The following is a 20225-nucleotide window of genomic DNA, read 5'->3' as shown; positions in this document are numbered from 1 at the left end:
GAAATACGGGAAATTATTTAAACGGGATGATAGCGGGAAAGCAATGTAAAATACGGGAGAATCCCGGGAAAAACGGGAGGGTTGACAGGTATGGAATAAGGTTTGTTTTGCTTTGACAGCAGAGGGCGCTATAGACTAGCGCCACAACATACCTTTGAGCTACACAAAAACTGTGAGAGTATGATGATGAGATGTGCTGTCACAATAAACGTTCACCAGAGCATTATAGCCTACAACACCCTAAAGTGGTATCATACTTATCACACCCACACTGGAATGTTTTCTGGGGATTCCATGCTCGTCTCAGTTCGTGGTTCCTCCCCTTTCAAAGAGAAAAAATACAATATTGTGGGCAAAACTGTGAATAACTTTCACTGACTTGACTTCCATCTACGCTTATTGAATTATTGCATCATCAGCGTGCCATTTCCTGTTGGAGTTCCTGTTTAATTTAGTTTAATTGTAAAAATCAAATGCAGAAACTGTTTCACTAAAGAAAGAATAATGAACATAGGCCCTGCCAGTCATGCTTTAAATCTAACAGTATTTTTTTTTTATCATTTAAGCATAAAATAATGGAATAAAAGTACAAGCACTGTTTTAAGGACGTTTTCACCATGGGACAAGGATATCCGTTTATTGATGCAAGCTTAAGTATATTAAGCCTGTCGTGGGGAAATAAAGAAGCAAGTGATTTCTAAGGCAAAACCTCTGAAGGGACAACACATGTTTTTCATCAGCATATTACTGCAGCTGCCTCTATCAGGTGAGTTATGTTTTATTTGAGTAGTTCTGAATATATATATTTATATATATTATTGACTAAATTGTCTATTCTCGATCTTTTTGACTCCAAGACAAAATTTGCTAAGATATTTCTTCTGTAATGTCAAAACTGCTGTTTTCAAACTTTTTTATTTCCGTAAACTAGGAGATACTGATAACACTTAATAAATGACAGGAAATATAATGTAAATTCTTTGGTTCTAAAACCCTAAAATTCACTTTAGTTTTAATTATTTGTAGCCTAATTATTGGAAAAAGAAAAATATCATCATATATAGCCTACAGATTTCCCAAGCCCATGAAACACTGGGTCTTAAAAAAAAAAAAGACATAGCATATGTTGAAAGAACAATCTAAAATATGAAACATGTCTTGATTTTTAGCTGTTTTAGCTTAAAGCAATTTTAAATCATTTTGTGGCTCCCTTGGAAGTGTGCTGACTGCTGAGTTTGCTACTGTATTTTTTTGGTCAGATCTGTTCATTTATTGTCTGTTAGAATCATCTGGAGCAATGATTAGAGCAATGTTGATGTGTGTTTTTGTGTGTGTGTTTCAGCTGTTTTGGCTTCATGGTCAGTTTCATACAAACCTCGTTCCATGTGTGTTTTCGAAAGATCATCTGTGGATTTCACCTGCTCATTTGATTATCCATATTTAAACACACTTAAAACAACAAAATGGTTCAAACCAAAATATTACCAGAAACAAGACGGATCACAGGAGGGAATATTTGTCTATCACTCAATGGCGTCAGAGATTGACCAACTGTACAAAGACAGAACAGTGTATTCAAACCAATACAAAAACTGCTCCTTGCAATTACACAATGTCTCCAAAAGTGACATAGGAAAATATTTCTTTCGCCTCGAAACAAATCATCTTGGAAGGTTTACTGGATCGGGTGGCATATTCCTTGATGTAGCAGGTAAATGAAAGACCCATTTTTTTTAATACAAATAAAAACCAATTTCACAAGCTAAATTCTGCCGGTCCACCACCATAGACCAGGATGGTATCGGATGCTGGTTTAGCACTGGTGACCATTAAATATTTTTTAAACCGGTATCTGGTTACATTTCATTAATCTACGCCACTTTTAACAGTTCTACCTTTCAGAGTAACAGTGCAAAAGGTGACTGGACACATTTATGAAGGAGACTCTGTGACATTGAGATGCAGCACAGAAACCTGTACCCCGCAACAAGGGCCGTTTGCCTGGTATAAAAACCAGCTGCTTCTTCCACAAGCCACTGAGAATGTGCTCCAAATCTCTCCTGTCTCTCACAATGATTTTGGCAACTACTCCTGTGGTCTGAAGAACAGCAGCATAACTTCAGAAGATGAAATATTGCTTGATGTGAGATGTAAGTTTGCATTTAACCTAAGGTTATTTAAAGCACATCCTGGGTTGGTTTGTTCAAAAACCTAGTAAGCTGCCTAAGTAGTAGCCTAGGCTATTTTAAGGCATAGACACACTCCTGATGCAGATGTTCCGAACATACAAGTTGGGGTCAGTAAGATTTAGTTTTCAAAGAAACGAATAGGCTACTTTTATTGAACAATGACACATTAAATTGATAATGTTACAAATGATTTCCAATTGACCAACTGGAGTAGACGTCCAAGTTACGTCACTGCAGTTCGTGCACACTTCACTATGGTGGCAGAAAAACAAGTAAAAAGTGGAAGGAAACGGGCGAGGAATAGGGAAAAACTGTCTTGTTGAGCCTTTGGACGTAAGAATCAAAATGCAAAATATCTGGTCTTTATCTTATAGAATACCATCGTCGAAGACGCCATTTGAAGCTAAACGTTAAACGGACAGACTGGACTGATGAAACGTGTGACAATTAGCCTACCATTAAAGCATGAATTTCATGTAAACAATCGATTTACCGAATATTCACATATGCAGTTCATAGGGGAGATAATGTTAGGCCTTCAGCATGAAATAACCTATAACATTTTTAATCTCACAATTCTGACTTTTTCTTCACAATTACAAGTCTATATCTCACAATTCTGAGAAAAAAAGAAAAAAATTGCAAGATTAAATATATTTTGCTGTTTGCAAATGTAGCTTAGTCTCCAAAATCGGGCACATCCAGAAATATAATGATTTATAAAAATGTTGAAACTGATAGATTTCACTAACCCATAATTGTGTCTATATTTTATATTTTATATTTTTATAACCAATATTTTAGGCAACATCTCATTTCAACTGCACCAAATATTTCAAAGTTCTCTTACAAATACAGATCCTGTTGCTTCTCCCCACAGATAGTCCCAAGAATGTTGAAATAACCATTTTGACATCTGGAAAGATGGAACAAGGAAACTCACTGACTCTGATCTGTAAGAGCAATGCCAATCCTGCAGTGACAAACTGCACTTGGTTTAAGATCAGAGATGCAAACATCTCTTCTATAGGATTTGATTGTGAATTCTCCATCAAAGCTGCCAGTCAGACGGATGATGGACAGTACTTCTGCACAGCCAAAAATGTCATGGGTTCTCAAAACTCTACAATCATAACACTGAAAGTCGAAGGTAATAAGGAATATTTCATTCAGGTCTTAGGTTGTGTTTGGAAGTAAATACTAGCTTAATGCTTACTAAATATTGTGCAGTATACTGGATACTGCCTGATATTTATATATTTTAAAAAAATATCATGCGAGGGGTGTCCAGAAACTTTTTTTCCATTTCAAAATGTAATTTTGAGTAAAAAATAATGTTAAAAGCTGTGACTTTGTGGACCGTTTACCCAAACCTTTTTTTGTTTGTTTGTTTCAATAGTGCCTACTAGTAATCGCCATTTCTTGCTGACTGCAACAGCTGTGCTTTTCTTTGTAATAGCTGTACTGTTAGTCCTGTTTGGTCTTGTTATAAGGTGAGTGGATAAACAGTTTGTTGAAATTCTAAGAGAACATGCTGTTCATATGTGTTAAATGGGAACTGGTTGCATGAGTTTGTACTTTGTGGAAATTACACTACATATTACACAAGCATCACTTTCCATCATCATTTACTGCATTCAGTTTTGCACAGCTGGTTATCTTAATCGGCGTGGCAGTAAAGCATGCAATCGTCTTACGCAATGTCTTGCACAATAGCAGCTAATACTAACCGATTTACGTAAATCATTGTTTCTTAATCTTGTGACTAGGATGTGGTATTCTGATCATCTTGAATTATAATTACTTATCTTAATTGTATGGATTTTGAAGGCAAACACATCATGTATTGTAAAGCTGAATTGCAAATCTGTTCACATATTTACAGGAGGAAACAGATTACACCAAAGAAGCTGCACACAGAACAGGTATTAAATCACATGAACAATGCATCTGATTTTAAACAAGCAAGATGCCTTTGCACTTGTAAATATGGTTACACTTTATTTCGACAGTCCAATGTCTTAATTTAACATGTAGGCTAGTTGAAAAGTTATTTATAGTCAGTAGAATGTCTGTTGGGGAGCATCAAAATAAAACGGATATAAAGCAGACAGTCTACTAATACTCTACTGAGAGTAAGTTGGCATGTATAGTTCGAAGAATGTCTAAAGTGGACTATCAAAATGAATAAATATCTACGGTTTTATATTTGATCAGACACCAGCAGTCACTGTCACAGAGGATATCTATGAGAACCTGAGACAATCACACGAGTCTGAAGAAAGCCATACCAACCTGATATATGCGGATCTAAAGCTTCCTTCATCAAACTCAGAAAGGTAATGAATAAAATGTCTCATCACCAACCTGATGATGATTGTTTGTGGAGGGAAATCTGTGGAATTAATATAAACCCCCTTGAATTGGCTGTGTTGACATATTCCCTGCTGAAACAGCAAGTGGGGTTTATAATATATATGTATAATTTTAATACAAAAACTGTCTAATACTTTTTTTATTGTTTTTTTTTAGACCACGTTCCAACACTCCAGAGGGTTACGCCGTGATCTACAGCCTTCTAAAGAGTGACTGAATCTCAGCACTATGAATAATGAGCTTTAGTAAGCAGGTGTTGTCAATAATTCTCTCTTTTTATTTAAAAGAAATAGTTGTGAATGCATTTACATTGAGTACAAAATCACCATAGGTTCAAACATTAGAATGAGTATAAAAGCATTAAAGAAATGATATATACAATGTACAGTGAAGGTAAAAAAATCATTAATAAATCTATATGTACATCTTTATGCATGCATCTGTATTTACATCCACGATTAACGTCACTTGACCCAAAAAAAAAACATACACAGTGTATTTATGTAACAATATATGATTTGGAAATAACACTTAAAAAAATAAAATGCAAAGTTATATCTATATTGAAATGGTTCATTTTTATTATTGTTCACAAAAAAAAATTAAAATACTGTTTACTCATCCAAACCCTTTAAACTCCTTTAATAAAGATTTTATACAAACTAAAAGCATAGGTTAAATGCGCAATAAATTAACACTAGTGATGCGTCTGCGAAATATTATGCTCCCATTATGACATTCACTTTATTCTTCAAAACATCAACATCATATTATACTTAGCTGCATTCTGCATTTATCTGCTCACTACTGAACATACATTCAGCTCAAGCAGCATTTGTCATGTACAGTATCTACTGTGCTAGATCACACTGATAATGCCTTCAACATCCTACATTTAATAACAAGTATAATCTAAATCTCGAACGTGTTCCTGCAAATAACAGTCGTCTTCATGATGTTTATATATTTGTTCCAGACTACATCACTTTAAGGTCAAGCGTGCCATTTCTGTGCTCAAATTTTTTTCATCTTTTTTGAAAACTCCCCCATCTGTCATTGGTCGGACCAACAGATAGTCCCGCCCAAATCTCACACTATTGGTTGAGCCGTTCTTGCTATGTTGGGCCCGTTGAGATGCTCAAACAAACACAGCAATGTTTTCATAGCACCACAGAGCCATAGTGTTTAAACCTTCATGGACTACAAATGGATTATGTATAGCATTTTAACACACAAAAAAGAATAAAGACACACTTCACCCTTAAGCTCACAATCGGATGTCTCGAGATTTGTGTTAAATTTCTTCACTCTGTGAATTTAAATTGTCTCCTGTATAATCTCTTCTTCTACGCCTCTCCTGTTGGATCATCAGATTCTGCTTTCTTCCTACAAAAAAGAGGGAATATATCATTATTTCTACAGTGCAAATGATACAGAATAAAAAGCTGCTTTCTGGGTTAATTAGGCAGCTGAATTGTTTTATTTTTTTTTCAGGGGGAATTGATAATAGAGAAAAGAATAAAACTTGTGGGACATGGGTTGAAAAATGGCACTATGAGTAAGTTATATCATGGCTCTAAGGAATAGTTCTCCAAAAAAAGAAAATTCTGTGATCATTTACTCATTGTTTAGTATTTTATGTTTTTTGGATCTGTGCAAACGACACCATTTCTAACTAAAATGAAAATGAAAGTTTTAAAAACGGGTTTCAAAGAGCAAGTTTTTGAAAACAATACCATTATCGTCTCTTTGTAAACTACAAAAATGCCAATTTGTGAAACCGGTGACATCATGCGCATGCATATTACATGTTCATTCTAAAGACACGTAGGGCCCTATCTTGCACCCAGCGCAATTGACTTTGTACACGACGCATGTGTCATTCCTATTCTGCTCCCGCGCACAGCGGACTTTTCCCTCCACAGACGCACGACGGTAAACTAGGGGATGAATTTGCGCTCCCTGGGGCGGTGCAGCGAAAAGAGGCGGCGTGTTCCGGTGCAAACGTTCCTTCATGCTATTTTGCAGGTTTAGAAAACAATTCCGCCACTGACCAGGAAAAACCTCTAAAGTCAGTGGCACGTTGCGCATGTTATTCATATGCTATTTTAAGGGTGCATGCTTGGCCATAATCAATGTAGCGTGTGCACAACGCGCAAACACTTTGATTCTCTCATTCACACACAGACGCAGCAGTTCTCATTTTTAGAAAACCATACATTATTACAATGAAAAATATTAACACACGAGGGAAAACATTGTTGTGTCCATGATGATGTGAAAAATAGGCATAAATCTAGCTTACACATTTACCCAAATTATTATACGCCTGTTTAACCCAAGCTAATTTGGGTGGGTTTCTCCCATCCACATACAATGTCACTTCTCTGTGTTTTACGGCCCTGACGAGAACGTTGCTCTCCTCGGCTGTGAACCGCTCCTGCCGTGCGTCTGGCAAATCCGCCGTTATAATAGCAATCCGCCATGGAACAAGCGTGCTTGCTCTTAAAGGGAATGTGAGATGAAGCTCTGATTGGTTTATTTCACGTTACGCCCAAACCACACCTATGAATAATGAAGCGACTTCAGACCAACCCATTTTAGATTTGCGTCGGGCACAAGAGTCATTTATCCCGCCGGTATAATAGCCACAGCGCCCAAGACCCGCCCAAAAAGTTACTTGAGTTTCGCGTTTGATACTTGCGTTTCAGATCGTTAAAATAGGGCCCGTAGTGTTTCTTTACAAAGTGACATCGCCAACTACTGGCCTGGCAGCAGAGTACAGCATTTTTAGTCATTTTCGTGGATCCGTGTAAATGAGGATCATTTTACAATGTTGTTGTCTGTACGCAAAAAAGCAAAGGAAAACCTTTTGCATTTTTAGCATATCACTGTCGCGTTAACATACCCTAAAGGAAGACATAAGCTCAGACATTTTGACTAACATCTCCTAAAGTAAGTCAAATACAGCTTGAGGATGAGTAAATGATGACAAAATGGTAATTTTTGGGTGAATTAGTCCTTTAAGTTTGGGTGCATAACACAAAAACCCACATGCCATTTTTTGTGAATGACAGCTTTGATGCCAAGCAGCATTCAGCCCTTTGAGGTTGGCACCTACTCGAATTTGGTAAGAGGCGCTTTGTCACACGTGACCTCTGAATGAACGCCATTCACTGCCCCATTGGGTGCCTGAAGCTTTGGGATGCTGCCTCGTGGAAGCGTTAGACCGCTCAGCTTCATGTCTCTGTATCAAAGGACACATGAGGACTGAAGCTTAGAGCGGTGAAATCACACACAGCAAACAGTAGATCTGTCTAAATGCAAACCTCAAAAATTGGACTTATAGATGAAAAACACTGTTTAAAAAACACTGGAAGATTCATTGACTCATGTCAAAATATAATAATAAATAAGGGACACTTATAAATGTATATAAATGACTTAATATTAAGTGTTAACCATTTTGTTTATATATATATATATATATATATATATATATATAAACACAGTATGTGTGTGTGCATTTAAAATATTCAAAAATAATATTTTTTTATAGCATTTATTAACCTTTTGTTACTTCAAAATACATTATTAAGGTATTGTTAAAAATTCATTAATAAAAACATTTTATTTTTATTATTTATTTATTTATTTATTTATTCAAAAAGAGAAGTAGGCTATATATCATTTAACATTAACCAAGATTTGAAAAGACTGCAAAAATATTTTATTCTTCATTGTTAGTTTGTCTTATTACATTACACTTTATATAACCTTAATTATGTCAACCATAATGCTGTGTGTTATCATCATTTCAGTTATAATCAGCTTCAGTTATTTTTGCCATCATGACATAAAATTCCATAACAGTGAGTAATACAATTAGAATTGAATTATTTTTTATTTTTTATTTTAATTATTTATACTTTTCGGCCAATTTTTGCACATCTTGGCGTATATATACTGTACATACAGGAATAGTTCACCCAAAAATGAAAATGATGTAAGGACTTTTCCTCACACTAAGCTATCATATAAATTCAGAAGACTTAGGATATAGTGTAAAAGTCTTGTAGATTAACTTTATAATTTTATGGTGCTATTTGTCCTTTGTTTTGCATCCACTTTTCTTGTATAAAATTGTCTTTTGAAATCGAGAGACATCATTTTGGGGTGAACTATTCCTTTAAAGAACTATATGCAATCACCATGACCTAACATTATGTGCAAACAATGGCTCTTTGTAGGAAAACTAGGGTAGAAAAGAACAATACGCATCTCTGCAACACAAACATCGAAGGAAGAAGTTATCTTACCCAGATGAATTATTCGCCTCTTCATCCATCCCTTTAGACTCTGGCATTTTGTGTCCAAATAGCTTACGAGCGAGGAAATTAAGCAGACCGCAGTGGTTGGTGTAGCAACAGAAAGCATCTACTGATACCATCAGCAGCAAGAAGATGAACATTACTATTCCCACCACACCACCTTTCCCTAGCATCGGCTGACTGACTGCAAGAGAAAGAAAGGGGAATCAGTTGATTTCACTAAAGAGTTTGCATTTAAGCATAAGATTTGGCTCGCTCTAATCAATCCTACCAGGTTGTGGGACGGTGAAGTTAACTTTGGCAGAGTTGGAGGAGCCGTTGTGGTTTACTGCATAAACTTCCATTTGATATTCAGCGTTGTACTGGAGATCACGGAGCTGGATTCTGCTGGAGTTTCCAGGAATTTCACTTTCAGTCCATTCCTCATTCTCCTTGTTCTATTCGAAATGATAAGATAAAATAATTTTATTGTATAAAGAAATGAAATGTGAAATGGCACATTTTACACTGATATAAGGCTTGTACTTCACATATTTAATAAAAAAAACATTAAAGATACGATAAGTGATTCGGACTGACCCCTTTGTAGCGTACAACGTAGTGTAGGATGGGAGAGCCTCCGTCTTTCAGCTGTTTAATGGGGATGGAGACGGAGTTCTTCTCCAACAACTTCTCGTTCAGAGAAAGAACGGGGCTGTCGGGTTCCCCTAAATGAGGGAAAGAAGAAACATCAGATGAGAACAAAGAAACAGTGTAATGGGTTGATCTTAGGGCTGGGTGGATTTTCATCATGATATTTTCAACTTTATTTTGACAATATTTGATGTACACTAACATTCTAAAGTTTGGGGTTGGTAAGATTTTTTTTTAAATGTTTTTGTAAGTCTCTTATGCTCACCAAGGCTGCATTTATTTGATCAAAAATACAGTAAAACAGTAATATTGTGAAATATTATTATTATTTAAAATAACCGATTTCTATTTCATTATATTTTAAAATGTAATTTATTCCTGTGATCTAAAGCTGAATTTTTATTATCATTATTCAGTGTCACATGATCCTTCAGAAATCATTCTAATATGCTGATTAATTGTGCAAGAATTATTTCATTATCAATGTTAAAAAAGGGTTTTTGCTGCTTTATATTTTGTGGAAACAGTGATACAATTGTTCAGGATTCTTTGGTGAATAGAAAGTTCAAAAGAAGAGTATTTAATTGAAAAAGAAATCAATAGTAGTTACGTTATAAATGTTTTTGCAGTCACTTCTGATCAATTTAATGCATTCTAATGCAGCTGAATAAAAGTCTTAATTTCTTTTTAAAAAATCCTAATGACCCCAAACTTTTGAACAGTAGTGTATATATTGATATTTATGAATTTGCTCTTAAACAGCTAATTTCTTAAATTATTCAAAATGTTTAATTTAATAATAACTAAAATACAGTAAAAAATCTAGTTAAAAAAATGCATGTTTTAGATACTAATTCACTTAATAAACACAAGGAAGACTAGCGTGAAGAATGAATCACTGAATCAGTGTTTTGAACCACTGAACTGAAATGTGAACTGATTCACAGTAATGAATCAAGCTTACAAACTCTCACACTGTTTTTGTTACGTTTAAAGGAAATGATTATAACATTTTCACAAACTAGTCATGGGCAAATAAACAAAACATTAAGTTCAATGTGAATATTATTTATATTAAGTTATTAGGGTATGTCACACTTAAGTAATTGACAATCCAGTGGATAAGCTCCAAAATCATTCACTACAGTATAGATGTATGAGTTCAGCCGACCAACATTGATTTCATGCTGAAGGAAACCTGAAGTAGCAATTTTTTCTTTTTTCCACTTTCTTCAGCATTGAAACCATGCAGGTAAACTCATTTTCACACTTCTATATCACAGTAAACAATTAGGCTTGTGTTTTAGCCTATCAACTGGAGATGTATGCATTCAAAATTTTGATTTACCATCTACAAAGGAAGGTCAGAATAAGGCAATGGACGGGCCCCGGAACCAGGAGCAGGTCGTAATGCATGGAGAATGGTCATCATCAAGCAGGAATGAGAAAGAATGGGCAGCGAAAGCAAATCATGAACATATGTGATGAGCAAACAGGCATTTATGCATGACAAGAATGACAGCATGACATGAAATCAACTGCAATAAAATTTCTTATCATTATTAAAAACTGATGTTGGGACTGTAGACCAATTAATCTGCAGATGTTTTAACATTTTCTGCACTGATTTTGAGCGAAATCTCATTTCATATAAAATTCATAATAGCTATCAACATCAAAAATGGTGGATAAGCAGCAGATGAAGTGAACAGACAGGAGAGAATCCTGCTGATACTCACGTTGGGACTGTGTGACGATCGTGCGTTCTGTGGAGAAGTTCCCCTGGTAATGCGAGTTTTTGACCGCGAAACGAACTGAGTACTCTGTGTACGGCTCAAGGCCCTTGAACACCAGGGGATCTACAAATGTAAGTTTTTTCATCACATATTCAAGTTTAAAAAAGTATCAAAATATAAACCACACTTCTCATAGTCACTTATTTACTTGTGGGCTTGACGACACTTTGACTCCAGGTTTCTTCGGACGGTTTCTTCCACTGAAGGATGTACTGGGTAATAGAGGACCCTCCATCCAGCACTGAGACCCTCTGGATGAGGACAGAAGATGAGGACCCTGAGGACACACTGAACTGAGCGGGTGTCCCAGGCCAGGCTTGTGAGAGAGAGGGAGAGAAGTTATTAATGAGAAGAAGCAATATATAAAGTTTATGCCGAAATAAATATATATAAACAAACCAAAGTTTCTTAACTTCACCATTATCAAATGTTATGCATGATGACAAAAAACTGTGTAATCATCAAGGATGCATAGGATAAATGATCTTATCAGTATGTTATATATATATATATATATACACATGTATGGTGAAGACAGACTTGTTCTTGGAGTTCAAATTCCTGAAGCCACTAAAAGAGCCTTACTTATCAGCTGGAAGTCCTCAATGGCTGTGCCCGCCGTGTTGCTGGCTATGCAGGAGTATAAGCCACCATCAGAGGGCTCTACATTTTCAAGAATCAGCTCAGATCCCTCCACACTCGTCTACCCACACGTGCATGCAAACAGGAAAGAAAATAAGAGACAGGAAGCAGTAATTAAGACCGAAGAGAAAAGTACTGTACGTGGGTCACACTTCCTGTAGATACAGATTCCCCCCTCGTCGTCACCACCATCAAAGAAAATTATAATCCAATTATAATCCATTTTCCATGTATTCCCACTGGTTCAAGACAGTATTTGATTGTATTAAACATATTTCCAAAGCCAATTAATAATTTCAGTTTTTTTCAAATGCAAACAACAATAGAAATGCAGCTATTTAGATGTTCCTCACCATTTTTTGTTGGGTAGCCTTCTTGACCCACTGTACATCTGGAGTTGGATGTCCTGTGGCATTGCAGAGCACAGATCCAGTTACTCCTGGAATAATGGTCAGCTTGCTTGGATCCAATGTTATAGTTGGACGCTCTGAAAATTATCAATAGAACAAGCAAAAATGAAATGAAATTAATCTTCGAAAGCTAAACCATAAAATAACCAAATACATGAGCCAACCCCTGCAGATATGCATTTGTGTATAAAAATCTATTTTAATATTTCCATTATACTACAATAGTTTTGTTTAGGTCTGGCCTATTGGAAAGTGTCAATGTGATGCTTGCATGGGATCACATTCCCCGTATCTGTGTTTGCAACTATAGTAAACATCTGACTTCATGGGAGAAAAAAAGGTTTCCTTGGAATAAATCTTTGGCTAGATAAAATAAATAAAAAAAGGAAATAAAGCAGAGAAAAAAAAAACAGTTGAGCCATAAGCAGATAAATTTGCTACAGTTCAACATTCACAACCCATTCATAACCCATTTGATGTATAAAGTCAACAGGATATTTTGACTGAAAATATGACGCAGGTCTTGATTTTATCCATCGGGAATTGGATCATAAAAAATGGGTGTCACCATCCAAAAAGGCCATACTTTATCATTTTACAACATGATTGGGCTAATTGACAGAGCATACTGGCCATACAGACCTGAAAAATTCATCAAGATCGTAAATAGTGACAATTAATATCATGTTGAGCTTTGGTATTGATTAAAAAAATATTATGCAGATTCGATGCATTCAGCCAAGTACAAACACATCACTTTATTCAAAGTTTTGAGTCTTCTAAGAGGGTCTTGTCTCACCTGAGACATCCAGAATAAACGTGTCACTGTTTTCCCCGATCTTATTGCTAGCCATGCACATATATTCTCCAAAATCGCTCCTGGTCACTGCAGAGATGGTGAGCTGACTCTTATCAGTGTTGTATTTGTAACGGGAGTCGTCAAAGGTGGAAGGGCTGAGGGGAAAGATACAGAAACTCAGTCTTTTTGCCACTATTGTTCATTGATACAACACAAATATACTCATGGGAGGACGACTAACAACTAAGAGACAAAAGGAAGCTCCAAATATACAAAAACAGTCTGAGACTAAAAATATGAATAAACACATACAGGCTCTGTTCCAAAACCTAGTGAGCTGCCTTGCCTTGATTTAAATAGAGTTTGACATCAGCATGCTGCTAAACTAACAACACGTTAGCAATGCTTATGGGTAAAACAGTATTTTTTTACTAGACTGAATACAAAAGTTTATATCAAAACATAGTTAATTATGCAAAACTTTTGAGCAAAGTTTCTCAGGGAAACGCAAAAGCATTGAAAATTTTTTTTCTCTCATATTATATTTTTTCTATCACCATGTCCATTTAGGGGCTCCAGTGACGTTCGTACAACCAAGATTTTTTTTTAGACATTTAAAAAAAATTGGATGTTTTAAATCTTTAGAACACACTCAAGAACATTTTTTCATAACTTAACATTATGTTATCAACGTTAGGAACGTAAGCAAACATATTTTTGTTAGCTGTGATTAATGCTGCCTATGGAGGTACAGTAGCTCACTAGGTTTTGAAATGGAGCCTTAAGAAGTAGTATAGATGGATTATTTTCACATATCGTCGACAAACTTTTGATTTCAAAAGTAGATTGACAAATATAGAAAGACTGAGACTACGGATGATAGGTAAGCGTGAAAGAAAAATGATAGCATTATCTCTTGATGTACATACAGTATCCATGAAATATTTGGAGTGGGCACTCCTTTGACCAGGCAGACTATAGACACACTGGTATTGGGTCCGGCAAACACACTCGTTCTCTCCCGATGAATCAGAACGGTCGGTGGCTCTGGAGAATGGGATATTTAAAGATATTTTAGAGGACATATTCACCCTGGCCACACTAAGAACAAACATGATCAGTTCCTCTACGTCCTCACCATTAACAACAACAGAGACTTGGAGTTCCCTTTTTATGGGGCGTCCCTTGATCTTGCCTTCACATGTGTAGGTGCCATGGTCTTCTGGCTGAATTCTCACAATCTGCAGGGATCTATCACTCAGGATTTTGAGATGACCTCGGCCTGTACAAAGAGAAGAAGGATGGTAGAGCATGATCAGTGTCAAAGATGCAATCTTACTACTTTAGAATTATGAGGCGAAGCCTTTAAAAGCCCACACGCACACTCTTAAAAGGCCAGCTCACCCAAAATGAAAAATCTGTCATTATTTTGCAACGTACCTCACATATGCCTCTGCCTACAGTACATTTTTGCAAAACTCAAAAAACATCCCTATCGATATTAATTCACTGCAGTTTCACTAGAGGCTGTAAAACACCAACAACTTTTGTTCCCGTTCAGTGTTCACACAAATTATGATTACAGTTAAAGGGACAGTTTACACAAAAATTAATCTTATGTCATTAATTACTCACCCTCATGTCATTCCAAACCCTTAAGGCTTTCAGTCATCTTAAGAACACAAATGAAGATCTTTTTGATGAAATCTGAGAGCTTTCTGATCCCTCCATTGACAGCTACGCAACTACGTAGCTCCATTAATGCAAGAACACATGCTTGAGCTTCTGTTTACCACAACTGATCTGTGCGTTGATGAATGTTTATATGTAAATAAAAGCCTAAATTCAATCTGTTCATCATATAAAGCGATCAAGTCTCTTCAGAAAATTTGGACTAAACCGCTCAATTAATATGGATCAGTTTTACAATCTCTTTATGAACTTTTTGACGCTTCGGTTGCGTAGCTGTCAATGGAGGGACAGAAAGCTCTCAGATTTCATCAAAAATATCTTCATTTGTGTTCCGAAGATGATCGAAAGTCTTACGGGTTTGGGACGATGTGAGTAATTAATGACAGAATTTTGAACCATCCGTTTAAGACCTCAAACACTTTTATCACAGTGCATGATCTTACTACAGAGCATATCCATATGTATGGCTTCAATGTTTCACATTGATCTGGTTTTGATTCAAACTAAATGTGCTGTTAGCGACACTCACTGTACTTTTCACTTTGAATATGTCGCAAAACATGCAAGAAGACGTCCAAACAAACACCAAAGGAGAAATGTGAGGTGAGCAAATAATGACTGACTTTCCATTTTAGGGTGAATTGTTCCTCTATGGTTGTCAATGGTGGCGTTTACTTGAAATGGGGCAAGACTGAATGTTTCAGAGCTGTTTCTTACGGCATCATACCCACCAACAAACCAAACTGTTCACCGATGTTTCCCCGAAAACTAGCGAGAAACATCTCTCGATTTGGTTGCAAATCGGTCAGAAAACGAATGCAGGCCCCTCCCACCCCATCATGACTCGTCCACCATCGCCATCCTGCCATTCTGCCAACTACAGGCATCACTGAGAGCTAGGAAGGTGAGGAGACCCCCATACCACATAAATGATTGGAAGAACCTGCAGCATGGCCACCACCCCTACCGTCATCATTCACGATGCGATCGTTCCGATACCAGTAGACCTCCACCTTGGGCTTCCCAGAGACGGAGCAGGGAATGGACACAGTCTCGTTCACCAGAAATTCATGGTATGTCCGTGTGTTTCCAAAGTCCGGTGTTTCTGATTATAGGACAGAATTTCACATGAGAATCATTATGGAGAATCAGCGCTTGATGGAAAAATAACGGAACATTATGAGTCTTCAGTGAACCTACGGTAGACATGAAGCTGGTAGTCCATTTTCTTTCTGCCTTGATCATTTTCAAACACACAGGTATAGGTTCCACTGTCACCTAACTCAATGTTGTTCAAGGTCAGGGAACTCGAGGACTCATCATTTTTCAAGACTTCATGGCGCTCTTCATCAACGTCTTCATTATCTTTCAACCAAGTGAAATCTCCCTCTGAATCAACTGAACCACAGCATATTGAAAGACAGAAAAGAATAGAAAATAACATCTTCTTGGTTATTTTATGACAGTAACATTGTATCTCTGTGATATTAAAAATGTTTTGACTGGTACAGACTGTTATGTGATATACAGAGGCCCCCAAAATATTTGGACATATGAAAATGTATTAATGTCAGTGCATTACATACACTGTAACGAATTTGACAATATGATCAATAAGTTATGACAACATGTGACAGCGATTTTCATTTTTTTATACAAGTTATACAAGATTCAACTCATTTTTTAAAGTCAATTTAATGTAATTTAAGTTGAAATGACTAAAACATCCAAGTTGATTGTACTTAAAAATTTAAGGCAGCAACTTTTTTTTTTTTACAGGGATAACAAAACATCAAACTAAGTGCCATTTATTTTAGAGCAAAAAAAATAATGAATGAAAACAAAATTAAAAAAATATTGTTGACACTTGAGAAGAACTGATCTACATTCAATAAAAATCATCTTGAGCGCAGCTTAGTTCAAGCTCCCCAAACAGCATCATTTTTTTGTATATGAGTTTGATATTTTGTTAGTTATTAAGACATTTCTAAGTGTGTCCAGATATAATTTGGGGCCATTCTTTGTGTCCGATAGTCAGTTTCTACAACTAAACGCACCGACCTTTGCACAAGAGCAGAACTTTGCTTCCCACCTCCACATCTGGGTCACTAGCGATGATGTCTAATTTAGCATCTAAAATGAAAAGAAACACATTCCACAAATCATGAACAATCATTTTTACACTGTACATGAGTTTTATCAGTGAAACCACAGAAAAAAATGTTCAAGCCAAAGCACTGTTTTACTGCGTCACAACCACAAATAGCTCTGCTTCTAATATTGGACAGCTTACGAGGAAAAGAGTAAGTGGACATTGGAAATGACCGGCTTCCCCTACAAAGCAATATTTCTTCCTGTATAAGTGATCAAAGACAACCAGCTACAAAGAACAGAGCAACAATGTAATGGTTTTCTTTTCAAAGGGAAACATTATCTCTCCTTCACAAGAGAAAGTGTAAGCACATTTATCACTGCATATTATTTATATTGACTGATCTGTAATTGTTGAAATAATTGTGTTAAATGTAGATTGAGTAATCCATTTTTAATACTGTGGCAGCGTCTGAGGCAATTTTCACGGCAAGAGAAATGACATCAATTAAAAAAAAAATGTTAAAGACAAATTAATAAATTAATCAACAAACAGGATAAATAGCTAGCTAAACAAATTTCTGAAAACGCTAATATTTTCTGATTTAATCTAACATTTTCAATACAAATGATATTGGTAACACTTAACAATGAAGATTCATTATTTAACATTAGTTTATGTATTAACTGACATGAACTATAATGAACAAAACATGAATCTTTGTTAATGTTAGTTAATAAATATCCAGCTGTTCATTGTTTTTTCTGTTAGTTCACAGTGCATTAAATAATGTTAACAAACACAACTTTTGATTTGAATAATGTATTAGTAAATGTTCAAATTAGCATTAATATAGATTAATAAATGCTGTTCATTCTTGTTCATTCTTAATTAATTTGAACTAAAGTAGTAAACTAATGATAACTAATTAAACCTTATTGTAAAGCGTTACCATGACATTGTCAGCAAAAAACATGAAAAATAAAAACTGTAATATTAATATTTGCTTTAATTAATATATAAATAGGTTCCCACATGTTTGGACCCCACTGTATCTAAAAAGCAAGTAAATATGAAACAGAGATATTGAATTAAACTTAAAGGTTAGGAAAGTAAATCCCGGCTCACCTATTAGTCTTGAGCTTATAAGAAGAAGTCCACACAGTCTGAGTAAAATCATGGTTGCAGTCTTCTCTTCCTGCGCAGTTCTCTTGGAGTCTGACAGTCAGCGTATCCTTCATGATTTATATGCAATGACAGAGACAGACAGGAACCTGGTTATCTGGAGGATCTGACCCCAAAACTCCCTCCTCCCGATGCTTCATTCAGATGATGGAGCGCAGGGATGCGGAGACGCCAGACGCCAGCGGCCCTCCCCTCCCCTCCCCTGCCCTCCTGCGCACCGGATGAAACGAGCCCTGCTGTCCCCTGACACTCGATGAAGGGAGATATTTTATCACACTATCTTGCATTTCATTGAAGATGATTCAAAACATGTGGAAGATAAAGAAAAACATGTGCACACACGTTACCAAATAACTTGAGAACTTTTTTATAATTGGTCATAATTATTATGCTTTAAATATCAAATAATCTATGATAAACAAACAAATAAATAGGCTATATACATAATTTTAATTTGTTACATTAAAAATGTTACCTTAGCGTTTGATGGTTTATGATATGCAGGTTTGATGTTGTAGGGAATTAACCACGGGCTGATATTTAGTACTAACAGCAACATTGCAAGTGTAATATTGCTTTTATACATTTCTATAAACAAGCAGATAAACGTCAATTTTACTGAAATAAGCATAGACAGTATAAAACAAGTCGCGCGTTTAGCATCAAACTTAATGCTATCTTAATAGCCAAACAAATAAGAGACTGAAAACAGGTCTGGAGTTCCGAATATGAGTGGAGTGGAGCGACTCTGTACTCCAAACGTAACCACTCCGCACGAACTCCACTACGGAGTTTACTATGGCTTTTATTTAGACTGTAAAGTCCATAGACTGTAATACTTAAAACTCGCGCACATAAAATCTAGTCACGTGCCAGTATGGAAGCTTGTTTCCGCCACAAAATAAAACATTTTAAAAGATAATTGCGACTTTTTATCTCACAATTGCGAGTTTACATCTCGCAATTCTGACTATTTATTTCTCAGAATTGCGAGATAAAGTCAGAATTGCGTGAAATAAAGTCGCAATTGCATGTTATAAAGTCAGAATTGCGTGTTATAAAGTCAGAATTCTGACTTTTTTTCTCGCAATTGCGACTTTATCACGCAAGTCTGACTTTATAACACATAATTGCGAGTTTATATCTCGCAATTCTGACATATTTTCTCAGAATTGTGAGATATAAAGTCCAATTCTAAGGGGAAAAAAGACGGACTTTTTTTTTTTTTTTTTTTTTTACCTCCGAATAGTTTATATCTCACAATTCTGACTTTATAACACGCAATTGCGACTTTATATCATGCAATTCTGACTTTATATCTCCCAATTGCGACTTTATTTCTCAGAATTGCGACTTTATATCTCACAATTGCGACTTAATTTCTCAGAATTGCGACTTTATATCTCGCAATTGCGACTTTATTTCTCAGAATTGCGACTTTATATCTCGCAATTGCGACTTTGTTTCTCAGAATTGCGACTTTATTTCTCACAACTCTGACTTCATATCTCGCAATTGTGAGAAAAAAGTCAGAATTGTGGGATAAAAAGTCGCAATTATTATTATTCATTCATTATTGACGGAAACAAGCTTCCATAATCGTGAGAGAAAACGCCAATGTTTTGACTTAAAAAAAAGAAAAAAGAAAACACGCTCGTTGCAATAGGACAATCTAAACCTAAAATTTCACCACACAAGAAACAAAAATCATGTTTGTAAATCATAATTATGATGACATAAAAAGTCGAAATGACATACTGACATATGACATAGGCCTAAGTCCTATTTATCCAATGTCGAAATTGTGACTTAAGTCATAATTAGCCTAGGCCTACATAAAAAGTTCCAACTTATTATGCTACTTAATTGATTTCGACTTTTTAATATCATAATTAGGATATTTAATTAAGTAATCTTTTTTTTTTGTCGTAATTATGACAAAGTTGAAATTCTCACATAAAAAGTCAAATTTATGACAAAGGGTACTAAGTCAGTTAATATGAGATTGAAAAGTAGAAATTAGATTATATAGCTATAGAAATTATAATTATATCATAATGACTTTTAAGTTGTAATTGTG

The 20225-nt window shown here is 35.7% G+C and overlaps 2 protein-coding genes across 6 annotated transcripts; one reads left to right on the top strand and one right to left on the bottom strand.

Annotated features, from left to right (window-relative positions):
• Positions 1-161: 161 nt before the first annotated feature.
• On the top strand, positions 162-5836 carry cd22 (cd22 molecule). Its single transcript, XM_081389501.1, has 8 exons — positions 162-766; positions 1343-1711; positions 1890-2150; positions 3070-3339; positions 3589-3682; positions 4075-4114; positions 4407-4528; positions 4722-5836. Exons 1-8 carry the CDS (start codon positions 727-729, stop codon positions 4780-4782), a joined length of 1257 nt encoding a protein of 418 aa, XP_081245627.1. The 5' UTR covers positions 162-726; the 3' UTR covers positions 4783-5836.
• ncam3 (neural cell adhesion molecule 3) lies at positions 4813-18291 on the bottom strand. Of its 5 annotated transcripts, XM_081389496.1 has the most exons (16): positions 18089-18291; positions 16930-17001; positions 16069-16266; positions 15836-15973; positions 14315-14458; positions 14106-14223; positions 13177-13331; positions 12321-12454; positions 11911-12028; positions 11474-11641; positions 11269-11388; positions 9476-9603; positions 9168-9333; positions 8885-9080; positions 7687-7812; positions 4820-5951 (listed from the first exon to the last, which is right to left on the bottom strand). In XM_081389496.1, exons 1-16 carry the CDS (start codon positions 18138-18140, stop codon positions 5912-5914), a joined length of 2073 nt encoding a protein of 690 aa, XP_081245622.1. In that variant the 5' UTR covers positions 18141-18291; the 3' UTR covers positions 4820-5911. The 5 variants fall into 5 exon arrangements, with proteins under 5 accessions (XP_081245624.1, XP_081245622.1, XP_081245625.1 ...); XM_081389498.1 differs by lacking the exon at positions 11269-11388 and having other exon boundaries at positions 4813-5951; XM_081389499.1 differs by lacking the exon at positions 7687-7812 and having other exon boundaries at positions 4824-5951.
• Positions 18292-20225: the final 1934 nt, after the last annotated feature.

Source organism: Scardinius erythrophthalmus, assembly GCF_964197995.2.
Source record: "Scardinius erythrophthalmus genome assembly, chromosome: 16".
Lineage (NCBI taxonomy): Eukaryota > Metazoa > Chordata > Actinopteri > Cypriniformes > Leuciscidae > Scardinius > Scardinius erythrophthalmus.
This window is presented reverse-complemented; position numbering and strand designations above follow the sequence as displayed.

Coding starts and splice junctions, on each gene's coding strand:
- ncam3 (XM_081389496.1), bottom strand. CDS start 18,140: ATGATTTTACTCAGACTGTGTGGACTTCTTCTTATAAGCTCAAGACTA. Junction 11,642..11,910: donor TGAGGACTTCCAGCTGATAA/GTAAGGCTCTTT, acceptor CTCTCTCACAAG/CCTGGCCTGGGACACCCGCT. Junction 7,813..8,884: donor GAGGCGAATAATTCATCTGG/GTAAGATAACTT, acceptor CCTTTGATACAG/AGACATGAAGCTGAGCGGTC.
- cd22 (XM_081389501.1), top strand. CDS start 727: ATGTTTTTCATCAGCATATTACTGCAGCTGCCTCTATCAG. Junction 1,712..1,889: donor CATATTCCTTGATGTAGCAG/GTAAATGAAAGA, acceptor CACTTTTAACAG/TTCTACCTTTCAGAGTAACA. Junction 2,151..3,069: donor AATATTGCTTGATGTGAGAT/GTAAGTTTGCAT, acceptor TTCTCCCCACAG/ATAGTCCCAAGAATGTTGAA.